The 15,940-nt window shown below is 42.6% G+C and overlaps 1 protein-coding gene across 1 annotated transcript in view; it reads left to right on the top strand.

The window, feature by feature from the left end:
• The window catches only part of plxna3 (plexin A3), an 81,935-nt gene that overhangs the window by 28,524 nt on the left and 37,471 nt on the right, over nucleotides 1-15,940 (top strand). Inside the window, exons 3-7 of the mRNA XM_030783735.1 lie at nucleotides 251-391; nucleotides 4,227-4,327; nucleotides 11,814-11,937; nucleotides 12,176-12,332; nucleotides 13,043-13,142. Of these exons, the coding sequence (XP_030639595.1) occupies nucleotides 251-391; nucleotides 4,227-4,327; nucleotides 11,814-11,937; nucleotides 12,176-12,332; nucleotides 13,043-13,142 (623 nt within the window). The remainder of the gene's footprint in view (nucleotides 1-250; nucleotides 392-4,226; nucleotides 4,328-11,813; nucleotides 11,938-12,175; nucleotides 12,333-13,042; nucleotides 13,143-15,940) is intronic.

The following is a 15,940-nucleotide window of genomic DNA, read 5'->3' as shown; positions in this document are numbered from 1 at the left end:
CCCTCATAATCACCACTGCCGCTGCGCACCCTCCCAATTCCTCTGAATCTCTTTTTCTAGGTCAGCGAGAGAACTTTTGAATTTTTGAGAGAACCGGAAAATTATCATACCGCATGTGTCTGTAATGCAGCAGGAATTTGAGGCGATAGGAATGAATGTTCAAACCACCAGTGAATTCCCCATTAAAGGGAAGAAAAAACACTCTTACCTAACTGCATATGTATGTTTTGTTTTTTTTTTGCTCCATCAGATCCGCGTGGATGGCATTCCTCCACCTTCCCAGAACGCCCTGCTGTATGAGACGGTCACTGTCGTGGAGGGGAACCCTATTCTGCGGGACATGGTGTTCAGTCCAGATTATAAGTACATCTATTTACTGAGCGATAAACAGGTGAGTGCTGGTTTGAGAATAAAAGGCTCTGAATCACATTGGAATCACACACACACACACACACACGCGCACACACAGGCTGAAGAAAAGGCAGAATAATGCTGTGCAGCCCACTGGATGGATGTTTACATTTGCTCCAATGTGCAGAGCAGTATCTCTGGCTTTGTTAGTCTACACAGATTCCCTGACTTTTATGCAACAGCTCTGACGACTAGGTCATTTGTTGGGTGTGTTTATTATGCGCACGAGTGACTAACTCCTCAGACTTTCGCTCCGCATTTTTTGTTTCAGCGTCGTTCTTTCGATTTTGCAAAACGCGTTTTGTTCTGTGCGACGAAGACCTCTTTTGGAAGAAAACATTTGTCAAAAGAGAATTGGAACGGGATCCAGCCCCGTCTTCAGACTCCCTTTTGTTTTTAAGACCAAAACCGGAATCTCAGATATGTTGTTTTAACATCTGCTAGACAGGAAGACTGGAATATGAAACACTAGTTCACGTCTTTTGAATCGGGCCCCAGCTGGCTCCCTTAATAAGAAATCTAGGGGAAGTGTCTCCATCGAGAACTGAGCGGAATAACACTGCTCTATGGGGCTCTATTGTGGAGGCCGTGGAGAGGAAGGTTAAGACAGAGTCGCTGTGCAGCTGACTTGAGAAAAGCCTTCCTTACAGTACAGCTGCACCAAAAGAATGATGCCCTTTTCCCACTCCGCAGCCCGCCTTTCTATGCTTACTTGTCTGCTTCGGAATCGAGAGATTAAATGAAATTGCCCGTCATTGTGCGCTCCTTCTGAAAGAGTTTTGCAAACACGGGGAGACAGACGCAACAACTACCAAAAAACTCTCGCCGGCTACGCTGCGAAAAGGCTCGGCTTGCTTCTTTAAGAGACAGGGAGCTCAGCAGACGCACACATACTTCGGATGGGTAAAAAAAAAAAAAAAAATCTGGCGGCGACGGGATATAAATAGATTCCGATCTATGCGTTTTGGTGGAGTAAGTGATAAACTGCTGATGTTTGCTGGAGGCCTAAGAGAGCACGGTACCGACTTGAAGACACAAAGAGGCCGGTGTTAACGTAGCTGTCGTATACTGAGGGCATTGAAAACGCGGTAGTGGGAAGACATGGTCCAAACTCTTCACAGGGTTAATGGGAATAGGACACTGTGTTCTTGAGAACAATAGCTGAGACATTAACTTGAGACGTTAGGTCATGTGAACTGTTTTATTGGGAGGGGGGGGGTGTTCCTAACTGTCCTAGCGAGCATACTGTAAGGATTTCGTCTGAAGGGAGAATAGTGCCGCTCTTTCCAGTCTAGATCACTTCACCCCGACAAAAGAAGCGCTCATGCGCGCGTCCATAAAACCAGCAAACATCCCTGCTCCACATATCGATATCTGAGTAAAGAATTAAAAAGGGATTCGCTTTGTGTTTACGTGCGCGTCAGACCGCACCGAACTGATTGTTTTGGCCTGCGGTTGATGAAAAGCTCACTTTACACATAGATCAGAACGGGAGAGAACATCCGTCTGTCTCGTCTAAGGCCAGACACCGAGAGATGGTTCTCGTTTTTACTTAGATGGTTTTTGCCCCTTTGTGATGCATGCTCCAGATGAGCTTACTGTTGCCTGTTGAGTACTTCTGAGGATTTCTGTTTTAGCGCTTACAGCAGCCAGTGATTCTGAGTGAGTGAGTTTTTTTTTTTTTTTTTTTTTAATTTTATCATCGGCCCAGCCCGGGCTGCGATTTCTGTGTGAGCCCAGTGATTATACACCTCTGTTCTTTATGAAATGTGAATGAATCACTCAGAGTAAATAATTCACAGCCAACATTGACCGCTGGAAGAGAGACATGTGAATATTTCATTTGTGGCAGGTGCACAGGTAGGCAGAAGGTCACATTTGCTCACAAAATGGGAGCTTGGCGAGACTTTAAGCGGTCAAACACGATGAAATATGATTGGCAAACATGAGCAGAACATGAAAATTATATTTTTGTGTGGTTTGTTGAACACATTTCAGGATGTTGCTTTCATAACACATGAATCAGCTCGTGTGTAAAAAAAAAAAAATGCAGAGCTGATGTGTAGAAACGCAAATGAATGCACCTCCCTCCTTGAAACATTTTTAGGCGTTTACATACATCTGGTTATGTGACGGTGAAACTGGCAAAATAGATCTCGTATTGCGATTTTTCTCCAGTGTCCACTTCTAATGACCTTTGGGTATAAAAAGCAATATGTTATTTATTACAGAGGTAAATAAGAAACGATGGTGACCAGACTCGAGGGGCTAATGCGTATTGACCGACAGACAGACGTAAAAATATTATAGAGGACGGCTCCTGCTGCTACATAAATAATGTTTCGCTTACTTTTATACGGTGACCTTCCGTTTTAAAAAGGCGAGCCCAGTGTGTGTCAGTGACCAGGGCCTTGTGGGTGTGTGGGTGAGGCAGCCTGGACCAGAGGCAGAGAATTATAAAACAGCATATTTACGGCTAGCTGCGTAGCAGCATAAATTAGCATGGGAGCTTATGCAGTTACACCTCGCCCACCCACCGGCTGACATGCTGACACAATGGGCAAGGAGGCGCTCCTCTGTGTGTGTGTGTGTGTGTGTGTGTGTGTGTGTGTGTGTGTGTGTGTGTGTGTGTGAAAGAGAGAGTGTGTTAGCCAGCCTACACACACACACACCACACAGAGCTGCAGCGCCACCAGCGACTCTGCATTTGAAAGGCAGCACCATGTCCCATTTGGGTGGGATTGTTTTTTTTTTCTCTCTCTCTCTCTCCCTCTTAACTGCATTTTTTTTTCTTTTTTTTTTTTACTCTCTCTCGCTCTCTCTCTCTCCCTCTCTCTCCAAACTCTAATCTTAAGACTGATCAAAAAAGATTTCACCCCCTTAGAACAAGCTGTTTCAGAACCATAGAGGATAGAAAGTCAACCTGGAAAAAACAACAGTCTTTTGTTGCGTCCCTGTTTATTCTTCCCCTTCACCTCTTTTTTCGTTCTTAACTTAAACAGTTTACCATGAGCAACAACTACCAAAACAATCCGCAGCGCATTCGATAAAACAGCTCTTCTTTTTTTTTTTTTCTTCCACGAAGATGTACGTGTTATTTCTGTACTCTTCCGCCCACACACTGCACCTCCGGATCAGACCTAACGAACCTTGTCTTTCACATGGCTCTTTTAAGCTGGCATATTCTCCTACATTTGTTAATCGAAACTTTTGGGACTTGTTCCATACCCATGTTGTTAACTGTAGGGCATTATTGATTCTTTGACCACTTTAGAGTTTGTTTTTGAGCGCTGTTTAGTGGTATATTCCATATCTCCTACGCACAAGTATATTGCTTCAGTTCCATATTAGCTCCTGCTCTCTGCAGCAGGCCGGTGGCCTCAGGAAAGGAGGCCTTTTGTCGCAGCAGGTTGGCTGTGTTACCATTAAGCAAAGGCCTTGAGAGGAAGAGACAGATAGAGAGGGAGACATTTAAGGGCTTAAAGTGTTTGTAAACAGAACTGTACTTACTCACTCAGAGCTATACAAAGTGCTTTAAACAGTTACCTCAACACACGTTCCTGAGTACATATATCGGAACACAAGGTTTGTGTTAGGTGCTTAACGGCACAAACCGGAAATACCGTAGGATTGAAAGTATGGTCAGATTTTTAAAAATGTTTTCAGTATTTTTATATTTACAACATGCTGTCATCGCAAAAGCTGAGATCACTATATATGTGTATATATCTGTGTGTGTATGCGTGTGTGTGTGTATGTTTTGTGTGCAGTAATGTTTTGAAGATGTGATTTGTAATGAATATGTGTATTTTTAGGTGAGCCGTCTCCCAGTGGAGAGCTGCAGTCAATACAAGACCTGTAAGACGTGTTTGGGGTCAGGAGATCCCCACTGCGGTTGGTGTGTTCTCCACAACAAGTGAGTCTCTTTTCTGGTGGTTTGATTAAACACTGAACCTGTTGAAAGGTTTTATGTACATGCTTATCCAGTTATTTCAACCTCAATTTATTGTCTTTTAACACTACAAACATTTTCTCTCCATGTCTCCTTCATAAATATGCAACGTTTGAAACTGAAACAGAACCTGTGCTAAGTCTTTTACACCTCTGTGTCAGATGAATGGATGTAATAAACATACACAGAGATTCAATGAAGCATTACATTGTTTGTGAATGGAAAAAAGGGCTTGTCTGCATTCATCTGTGGGAATTAGCTTGAAACCCCGTAGAGAACACAATGCCCACAAAAAAAAGGCCCCTAATGTACTCATGAACTTTTCATAAGAGATCTGGAGCTCTGCCAACCAATCAAAACACAACGCAGGTGGCAGCCGTTTCACCTGGGCCGCGCAGGAAGCGGCAGGTGACGCCACAATCCCCCCCCCCCCCAGATGTTCCTCAAGTTTTTATTCCCATGTTGACCCCTGGGCAGCAGCTGGTAGGAGGGCAGGAAGCGTCTGGCTATTGCTGGCCGTCTGCCCACCCCCGATGTGCCTCGGTTGTCATCAGCCACTCTTTGGGCAGTCCTGTAATTGATGAACTCTCGGAGAACTCCGTGTGAAAACGAGCTGGATACCGTCATTGGCAGAAACGACAAACTGTTGAGGAGAAGCATGTGTGATCTCAGAACATGCTTTGTAATTTATGGAGTGTAAGACTGGAGAACTGGGAGAGGTTCTGACATGCTCGTGCAGACACCTCGAGACAAAAAAAAAAAAAAAACGTTAGAAAAACACAATGGAAGAGGTGAGATTTCAGAGTGCGTAACGGCAATTGTTGCCCTGGAGACACTTTTGGCGGAAAAAAAAAAAGGAAAGAAAGAAAGAAACAAAAAAAATAAAAGAAGAAAACATTGATTCCTGCAATTTTCCATGACAGATCTTTGTAATGTTAAGACTGTTGAAAAGCATGTTTTTTTGTCTCTTTTCCTTTACGCTCAGTTGAGTTGGTGTCAGCAATCATGGCATTTTTGTTCACTATTTTCTTTGACAGCAGAGAAGCAGATAAAGTTGTCCAGGGTTAAATGAGAAGGAGCTTTGTTCTCAGCTCTGGGCCTCCATAAAGACCATTGTGAAACAGTGCAAGCCAAAAAAAAAAAAAAAACTGTCCCCCTTTCTTTATTTCTTTCTTCCCTCCATACCTTAATCAAGATAAAGATCTTTAATTAAGATGTAAATCTGGGATTGATGGAATAATTAGCCCAGACTTTGCGGCAGCCTCCAGAAAATGACATTTGTTTGCATATTAATGCCATATTCCCCAGACTTAACACGACCTTGTGACAACCACTGCACGCCGCAATTAGTGCGACATCAAACCGAGTCATGAGGAGATTTAATGGCTAACTCGTCCTCGCCCGCTCTCCTAACCTTTCTTGTCTCTCGGAGAAGCGAGGTTAGAGCCGTGGACGGTGTTCTTTTCGGGAGAGACGGCGGTCGGGAAAACCCGCGTTGCGACCCTCGCCACCGCGCAGCCTTCAGTGGACTTATTGGCCTTGTTCCTATTGTATTCATACTCGCCCGACAACAGACGCTCTGATCGGAAAAAAAAACGAAAGAAAAGGGGGGGGGGTCGGTTGAGTAAAACGGAGAAGTGTGACAGTGCATTCATCTCGCAGACAGCGCCTGCTCCGGTCACAAGCTCTGCCGAGTCTTGCTTTGTGTTCAGCTGTGACTAAAGGAACTCTTGAGAGGAAGAAAAAACTGACAGTTTCTTTTTTTCCTTTTCTTTCTTTCTTTTTTTTTTTTTTTTTGTCTTTGTAGCTAGAAGGCAAGCTCAAACTTCTTTATTTATGTGTTGCTGGTTGCGTTAATACCTCAGAGTATTACTCATCTCTCTTAAAACATCAGCTATTTTACATCCCAGATCAGAAATGCTCCTATCATAGAGGGTCTGTCTGAGGAGGAACCAGCTTTGATGAGCTGCTACAGAGTCTAGATTTTGGGGTCACGGTTTCATTCTTCCAAGACTTACATACATAGAGTTGAAGTCAGAGGTTTACGTACTCCTTAGCCAAATACATTTAAACTCAGTTTTTCACAATTCCTGACGTTTAATCCGAGTAAATATTCCATGTCTTGGGTCAGTTAGGATCACTACTTTATTTTAAGAATGTGAAATGTCAGAATAATAGTAGAGAGAGTATTTCATTTCAGCTTTTATGTCTTTCATCACATTACCAGTGGGTCAGAAGTTTACGTACACTTAATTAGCATTTGGTAGCATTGCCTTTGTATTGTCTGACTCGGGTCAAGCGTTTCGGGTAGCCTTCCACACGTTTCTCACAATAAGTTGTTGGAATTTTGGCCCATTCCTCTGGACAGAACTAGTGTAACCGAGTCAGGTTTGTGGGCCTCCTTGCTCGCGCACGCTTTTTCAGTTCTGCCCGCAAATTTTCTATTGGATTGAGGTCAGGGCTTTTGTGATGGCCACTCCAGTACCTCGACTTTGTTTTCCTTAAGCCATTTTGCCTCAGCTTTGGGAGTATGCTCCGGGTCATCGTCCATTTGGAAGACCCATTTGCGACCAAGCCTTAACCTCCTGGCTGGTGTCTTGAGATGTTGCTTCAATATATCCACGTAATTTTCCTTCCTCCTGATGCCATCTATTTTGTGAAGTGCACCAGTCCCTCCTGCAGCAAAGCGCCCCCACAACATGATGCGGTCACCCCCGTGCTTCACGGTTGGGATGGTGTTCTTCAACTTGCAAGCCCCCTTTTTCCTCCAAACATAATGATGGTCATTATGGGCAAAACAGTTCAATGTTTGTTTCATCTGACCAGAGGGCATTTTTCCAGAAAGTAAAATCTTTGTTCCCATGTGCAGTTGCAAACCGTAGTCTGGCTTTTTTGCGGCGGTTTTGGAGCAGTGGCTTCTTCCTTGCTGAGTGGCCTATCGGGTTATGTTGATATAGGGTTCATTTTACCGTGGATGTAGATACTTTTGTATCTGTTTCCTCCAGCATCTTCGCAAGGTCCTTTGCTGTTGTTCTGGGATTCATTTGCACTTTTCACACCAAAGCATGTTCATCGAGACAGACGGCCCCATGGTGTTTATACTTGCGTACTATTGTTTGCACAGATGAACGTGGTACCTTCAGGCATTTGAAAATTGCTCCCAAAGATGAATCAGACTTATGGAGGTCCACAATTTCTTTTCTGAGGTCTTGGCTTTTGATTTTCCCATGATGTCAAGCAAAGAGTCAGTGTGTTTGAAGGTAGGCCTTAATATATATCCACAGATACACCTCCAGTTGACTCAAATGATGTCAATTACCATGTCAGAAGCTTCTAAAGCCATGACATCATTTTCTGGAATTTTCCAAGCTGTTTAAAGGCACAATCAACTTAGTCTATGTAAACTTCTGACCCACTGGAATTATGATACAGTGAATTATAAGTGAAATGATCTGTCTGTAAACAATTGTTGGAAAAATTACTTGTGTCATGCACAAAGTAGATGTCCTAACAACTGTAGTATGTTAACATGAAATCTGTGGAGTAGTTAAAAAGTGAGTTTTAATGACGTCAACCTGTGCACGTAAACTTCTGAATTCAACTGTACGTGTGTGTGCGTGTGCTAAATTAATGCTAAAGAATGTGTTAGTGAAGATACAACGGGCTCTAGGTCTGTTCTGTTATTTTTTCATGGTCTTTCCTTATCAGTGTTAGAGAGCAGATTTTGATGCTGTTATTTCTCTTTTCTTTTTGTTCTCAAGAGGAAGAAAAAGCAGTTCTTTTTTCTTCTACCCATGCATATATTGTGTATTGGAGTCACAGTTTGGGGCAATTCGTTAAACTTCCTACCAAGAATGTTACGGTGTTTTACCTTACTTCACATCAGTGGACGTGGCAAAAATAGGCTAGCATGTGGTGAACAGATTTTTGTTGATTTGCTTTTATTGTGTCAGTCTTTTTTTTTTTTTTTTTTTTGGTGTTCGTTCAGTAACATAATGAGTGCCAATATGGTTGAGCAGTGCTGTTTTTTAATGACACATATGCATGTGTATTTTGACTGCTGCTTGAACACTCTGAAGCTCATTCTGGATGCTTCAACTGCTTGCCAGCCTCTCTCCTCCCCCCCTGGGAGGATGCCAAGCTACGTTGCCATGGGAGATAACTTCTCAGAAACGATCCTTGCCAAATGCAGAGCTGTTTTGGGGGTACTGGCTTTGACCTGCATCCTTTTCTTCTCGTTGTTGTCTTGGCTTTGTCTGCTTCTCCCCAAGGGCTCTTTAGCCTCCAGACATCATGTTAGCTGAAGCCGGGGTGAAAGAGGGGAGGGGAGAGAAAAAAAACAAAAAAAAAAAAACAAAGTGCACCCTGGGAAATGGTCTGTGTCCATGGCAACAACAAGAAACTGGAAGATAGATTTGCAGTGTGATTCAAATCAGCCCCATTTGGTGATTTGTCTGCTACTGTATCTGTGGAGGGGCAGTGCTGAGCAGGTCTCTGCAGGCTGTGTTTGCCTGGTTTCTGACTTGCTCAAGCATCACTAGCCACAGAGACTTCATTAATGCTCTATTAGCCATTCATCCACCAGACTGCCAAAGCTTCTCTGCTTCGGCTTACCGGCTTATTATCGCGAGCAAACACCGAAATCTGAGGCATGTATGACACTGTAGCAACAGCGATTTTAGCGCGGACGTCAGTTAATGCTCTTTGTTGTTTGAATACGCTGCTATGAAATTATATGTCCAAAGCAAACAAACATACAAACAAACAAACAAGCGAGTGAATAAGCAAACAGTTCCAATTCAGAATTTGTTGTTGTTGTTGTTGTTGTTGTTGGAGATGTCGATAACTCTGGAAACGTCTGAAGGTTGTTAAAATGAAAAGCATTCTGAAAGACAAAAAGCAAACCTGTGAACCCATCAATATCCATCACACGCCTAGGTGACTGCCTTCTTTACATTGTCTCTCTGCTAATCAAAGTCAAATAGACAATTGACCCAAGCCTTCTGAGGCAGTTAGTCCTCTGCTCATATCAATTAATGTACTCAATCGATCTGTTCCCTCTGTCTCAACTGCGCCTGGTAAAACCGGCCCTCCAGTGGAAGTTCAAAAAGCTTACGAATTGACACAAGTGTTTTTGAAGGGTTTGTACTCCTAGCAGTTAGATTCATCATTTGTGGAGAGTTCAACATGACCTTTCTGAGAAATAAAGCGCTATTGCAAAGGATGAACAGTGGGTAAAGGCCAGTGTGACCGTGCCCCCAACAAACAACTTTAATTTCATATAGAAGAGACCAAATTAGGTACAGTAATAGAATTCTTGAAAACTGAAAGAACCCAGCTTGCAAATTGGCATACAGAACTATCTGCAGGAGGGAATGACTCATTTTTAAAAGAGTCAGTTACACAACTGTCCCCAACTGGAACAGGAGGAGGAGAAGACCAGCATGTTTCAGCTCGAACGAAGCATGACTTTCAGGCCGTGGCTGTACAGCACAAGTTATCTCAGAGACCCCCATATACCGTTTCTCACCGAACGTTCCAGGCCTGTGACCGCGCTTGCTAACCCCCCCCCCCCCCCAGCTCAGTGGCTTTATAGCCTCATTGTGTTTCGTCCTTTATCGCGTTAGTGGTCTCACCTGCTCATTGACGATGTGGTCAGTCCTTTTCCTGTTCTCAGATGTGCAGTCTGCAGGTCACAACAAGGTTTTTTTTTTTTTCTCCTCTGAATGTCTGACTGCTTGGTTGGGACCACCTACCCTGAAGGGGGCAGGGGACTTGTCATAAATCACATTAGCATTTGCGCGCCAGGAAGAGGAGTGGAGTGTAATTGGACGAAATCTCATTTCGCAAACGGGAGGGGGAAAAAAATGACAAAGCAAGTGAAGGACAGTAAATCCTTCAGCTTGGGGGGGGGGGGGGGGGGTGATGTACGAAGAGTCATTCTCTATGTATCTACTCCTTTAATTAAACACGCTACTTCTCGTCCTCAGACGTATGGCTGTAATTAGAAGTAAACAAATCATTAATGGCGCGTTGCGTCTCCGGTGAAAAACGGCAATCGCGGTATCGGTAACACTTACGGGTTCCCACAGACGTGCACGCCCAAGAACTTCCTTTCCTGTTGGTGACAACAAATAATGAAATCTCAGACATCTTGATAAATGAGGTACCTGAGCTTGGCCAAATATTTTTCTTTTTCTCGTGTTTCTAATTTAGTCATATGAGATTTAATAGAATCACGGTGTCTCTTCATGGACTGACTTAAAAGATGAAAAGAAAAGCAGACTGTGGCTACATTTTGTTCTTTTCATCTGTTTTTTTTCTCTTCTTGATCCAACATTGCATTAAAAGAATTTACTTATTACATCTCATGGTCTCATAATGTCTGTGAAGATTCAACATTATTTGATTATATTTTATTACAGAAAGGCTTAAGAAAAATACAACACACAGTATCGTGGCTTTATTGGTGTGGATATCCATTATCATTTTCACGAAGAAAAAGGAGGTGTTTTGACTGTCTGTGGTGATGGCCACTGCCAAATTGCATGCAGATGGGAATAGGTTTTTCAGTACATTAGTGAATGTAATATTGCAGTAAACTCCCTAACGTGCCCCCCCTCTTCCATTTCTCTGCAGCTGTCTGTTGAGCACAAACATGTGGAACTTTAACTTCACTTAACAACTCTAACAAATGTGCCTCTGTTATCAATGTTTGAATATCTGGCCGAATATCAACTTGCAGAAAAAAACAGGGCGCACATTCATTCATATGTACTTTCATTAATACATACATACATACAGATGTACCTGTATACATACATACGTACCTACATACATGCATACGTACCTACATACCTACATACGCCCATGCATGCATACATACATACATACACTCCACTGAATATCAACTTGCAGAAAAAGAGGTCACTCATTCCCGCATTCATACATACATTCATAATTACATATGTGCACACATACATACCTGCATACAGACTTACCTGCATACATACATACATACATACATACATACATACATGCACACTTTGATATATATATATATATTCATGCATGTATAAATAAATAGATAGACAGACAGCTGTAATGTGACCCAGTTAAATCTGTGTAATAGAGTCTATGGGTTCTGTCATTACTTCACCACTCTGTTGATGCTGCAGATTGGGTGAAGAAATAGATCCTTTTGAGATCAAAACCTTTGTCATCAGTAACTTTTATCGTTTGTTCTATAAATTATAATTGGGTTACGTCATATTGCTGTTCTTGACAATAGAGATATCACCACAAATATAGCTCCCCATAACGTAAGCTTGTTTGTAGACAAAGGCTTCTGTCTGTTACATGATCTTGTGTTGTTTCATATCTCGCTGACAATGATGTGTTTTGTTTTTTTTTTTCTTTTGTTTTTTTTTTCTTTTGTTTTGTTTTCTAGATGCTCGAGACAGGAAGCATGTGAGAAGTGGTCAGAACCCCAGCACTTTAATGTGGAGCTCAAGCAGTGTGTGGACATCTCTGTCACGCCCAAGAACATGTCCGTGACGTCCGCTTCCACCCAGGTGCTCATGTCCTACTGAATGCTCCTCTGGGAAACAGAGGTTCCACAGAAGCACTCTGTCTGGCTACTATTCAGTATTATTCATTACTGCGGTGTTGCTAGGGTAGTGTGGTTAAATGCTGTTGTGTGAACCACGCCGGCCATTTGAGGGGCTTATTCAGTGAATGGAATGTCTTATATGTGTGTGTGTGTGTGTGCGCGTGTGTGTGTGTGCGCGTGTGTATTTGATGTCCCCTCAGCTGAGTGTGAAGGTGCTAAATGTGCCAAACCTGTCAGCGGGGGTCACGTGTGTGTTTGAGGGGCTTACAGAGAGTCCGGGGGAGGTGCTGTCTAAGGGACAGATCCTCTGCATGTCGCCCTCCCTGAGAGACGTTCCCTCGCTCACCCACGGATACGGTAAGGAACAGGTGACATCACAACACGTTTGGTCTCATGAATGGTGGGATCCATTATGTTTGGCCTCCAAAAGAGACATTTAACAAGATCAAATTAATAATATCAACATTCATGTATAGGCTGTACAGCTATGGAAATTGAAATCATGTTTCTTATGATTTGATTCCCCCCCCTCCCTTTTTTTTCTCAGAAAGAAATAATATTTCTTTTGCTGTTAATTCCATTTACTTGCTCTTTCTCATAGTAATATTTTTTAAAACTCCCAATAGGAGAGTGGTCCATTTTCTTTTTTCTTTTTTTTTTTTCTTTTTTTTTGAAAGGTATTCTAAGATCACAAATGCACTGATGGTAGCCTTAAAAGGAAACCTATTATGTCCATTAATGACAATTATTGAATGTCCAAATGGAAATATTATGCCAATTATCTTGAAGTGAGGCACACAAGTATAATTGGGCTGCTAGAAATGTAGGCATTACACGAAATAAAAGACTGCTGAGTTTAAGGGCGGAAGTACATGGTACTCCTGAATGGAAAAATCCGTGTAGTGCTCAGTAGTGATCAAACTTATAATGAGTATGGGCATTAAAGAGCGTACTTGGAGCCGGGATTATTATTTTTTTTACGCGCGAAGTTTGGAAAGCCGGTCCGGTCAGACAGTGTTTACTCTAATTGTGCGATCCTTGTGCTGATTTCTCTTTTATCTCTACAGGCGATAAAAGAGTGGTCAAGCTCTCATTAAAGTCTACGGAAACGGGATCCCAATTCATTTCCACCGACTTCATCTTCTACAACTGTAGCGTTCTGCAATCGTGAGTATCGCATCCAACCTTTTTTTTTTTTTTAGTTTGAGGAAAATTCATGTTATACATTTTCTCAAATCAATGTATCACTAAAAAAAAAAAAAAAAGATTTTGTTATGTCGTCAAAATGTCTTGTATGTCTAAAATGCCTTAAGTACTCTCTATGCAGACTTTCTCACTGTTACATTTACTAGAAACCGACAAACATCTTGAGATAATCATACCTTTGTAAGGAAAGGCGAATTCGGCCTAAGAAAAGAACCGACGCTGCGGTATGGACTCGTTCTAGATCGTCACTAAATGGTCATAATTGCCAACGGTGTCTAAGACATGCAGAGTAATTACACTGAGGTCCAGCCGCATGCTGTTGTGGATAATGTAAGTGTTTGGCTGGAACAGTGGAGTATGATTGGAGAAATCATTGTGGAGTATGTTCAGCCACATATGGGGACACAGTCCAGACCACAGCTGTGTTCAGCCAGAACAAAAGACCTGGATATCTGATAGGAGATAGGCTCTGACCATATTTTCTCAACAAGCTTCTTCAGCCTTGCTCTCAGCTCAGCCCTCTCTCTTTTTCTCAGTTTCTCTCTCTCTCTCTCCTCTTTCTCTCTCTCTCTCTCTCTCTCTCTCTCTCTCTCTCTCTCTCTTTCACTCTTTCTCTCTCACTCTCTCTCTGTCACTCTTTTTCTCTCTCTTTCTCTTTCTCTTTCACTCTTTCTCTCTCTCTTTCTCTCTCACTCTCGCGCTCTCTCTCTCTCTCACTCTCTCTTTCTCTCTTACTCACTCTCTCCTCTTTCTTTCTCTTTCTCTTTCACTCTTCTCTCTCTCTCTCTCTCTCTCTCTCTGTCACTCTTTTTCTCTCTCTTTCTCTTTCTCTTTCACTCTTTCTCTCTCTCTTTCTCTCTTTCTCGCTCTCTCTCTCTCTCTCTCTCTGTCACTCTTTCTCTCTCTCTTTCTCTTTCACTCTTTCTCTCTCTCTTTCTCTCTCACTCTCGCGCTCTCTCTCTCTCTCACTCTCTCTTTCTCTCTTACTCACTCTCTCCTCTTTCTTTCTCTTTCTCTTTCTCTTTCACTCTTCTCTCTCTTTCTCTCTCTCTCTCTCTCTCTGTGTCACTCTTTTTCTCTCTCTTTCTCTTTCTCTTTCACTCTTTCTCTCTTTCTCGCTCTCTCTCTCTCTCTCTCTCTCTCTCTCTTTCTCTTTCACTCTTTCGCCCATGTTTGTTCTCTGCGCTCTTGAGTTTGCAAGGACACACTCAAGTGAATGGAGTGGGTGTAAGGTTGCTAACCCCCCCACCCCCACCCCCCTCAGATCTGACCCTCCCTAATCATTTCCCTCTCTGTGTGACCAGTCTTCCTACATTCAGAACAGAGCAGTACATCACTTAACATGTTGAGCAAACACAATCATGTATTGTGAGCCGCCTCTTTTGTTTTTCAATCCAAATGAAGCTGTTTTTTCTTTTGGATTAGCATTGAAACCTAAAGGATATGCAAATTAATTTATCAGGGAAAAAAAAAAGAAAGCTCCAGGTCATGTCAGCAAGCTAAATGCTGGCAAATTTCTTAGAAAAAAACCCCCCCAAAACAATAGAATGCAAAAAAAAATAAATAAGTAAACAAAAAACAATTTGCTTGTGGGTTAAACATATGCAGGTTACATTTTAGGGAATAAAATTGGCTTGTCTGCTGGCAAAGCGCGCACACACACACACACACACACACACACACACACACACAACAATCAATTCTCCAGTGTGAAGAAGCGGGGCAGCGTAATCCGCGCAGGGTTCGGCAGTTGCCATGGCAACCCCCCGAACAGAGGCCTACCTTGCCAGAGCGAGTCTGCCCGAAGCCTGTGCCAGATTTCCTGTTTTCACAAAAGCCCTGTGGGAACATTTAGCCCTTGAATTGTTTCCCCCTCTGGTGAGGCTGGCGGACAGCACTCACTCACCCCGGCTCTGGTAACTCAGCCCTACCTTTTTTTTTTCTTTTTCCTTTTCTTTTTCTTTCTTTCTTTCTTTCTTTCTTTCTTTCTTTCTTTCTTTCTTTCTTTCTTTCTTTCTTTCTTTCTTTTTTTTTGCTCCCACAATTTTTGTAGGCACCGTGCTATGAATAAGTGCCCTCTCTCCCTCCCTCTGTTCCTCTGGGATAGTGACCACCAGTGTTAAGTGAAGGAGGGTGGCTTCCAGGCCAGCTTTGATTGATTGTATGCTTTCACAAAACATCTCTGCCATTCCAAGAATTTCCTCTGCAAAAGAGGTAATCTAGAACACATTAAAAATCGTAAATTACCCGCTCTCCGTTTAGCAGGATTACCATCCAAAACCCATCCAAAAGGTTTTGGTTTTGCATCTACATGAATCAATATCTCACAGGGTTCTGTTTGTGAAGATAGTTTTCTGAATCTCACAGGCAGAACTCAGTCTCTTTCGGTGTAGAGTCCAGTGCTGACTCTTGTTCTTAAGCAACTACATTCAAATCTTCACTTCATCAGCGTGTCAACTTCTGGCTGTGCTGTGTGTTCCCTGGCCTTTGCAGGAATGAAAGCAAAGTGAATTGATGGGGGTTTTATACTCCTGACGCAGCATATTGCAAATTTCAGCCAAGACTTTGAGATACTGTACTGCGTGCAGTATTCGCAGTGCATTTCCCCTGCAGTGAAACACTGCATCGAAAAAAAACCAAAAAAAACGACAGAGTTCATCTCAACCTTCTAGTCATTTCCATATGTGTTGACTGTCTCAAGCTCCAAGTTTGCATGTGAGATGCAGTGTCAGCCTCTGTGGAGTACTCATTCTAGTTGT

This window comes from Chanos chanos, chromosome 9 (genome assembly GCF_902362185.1).
Source record: "Chanos chanos chromosome 9, fChaCha1.1, whole genome shotgun sequence".
Classification (NCBI taxonomy): Eukaryota; Metazoa; Chordata; class Actinopteri; order Gonorynchiformes; family Chanidae; genus Chanos; species Chanos chanos.
This window is presented reverse-complemented; position numbering and strand designations above follow the sequence as displayed.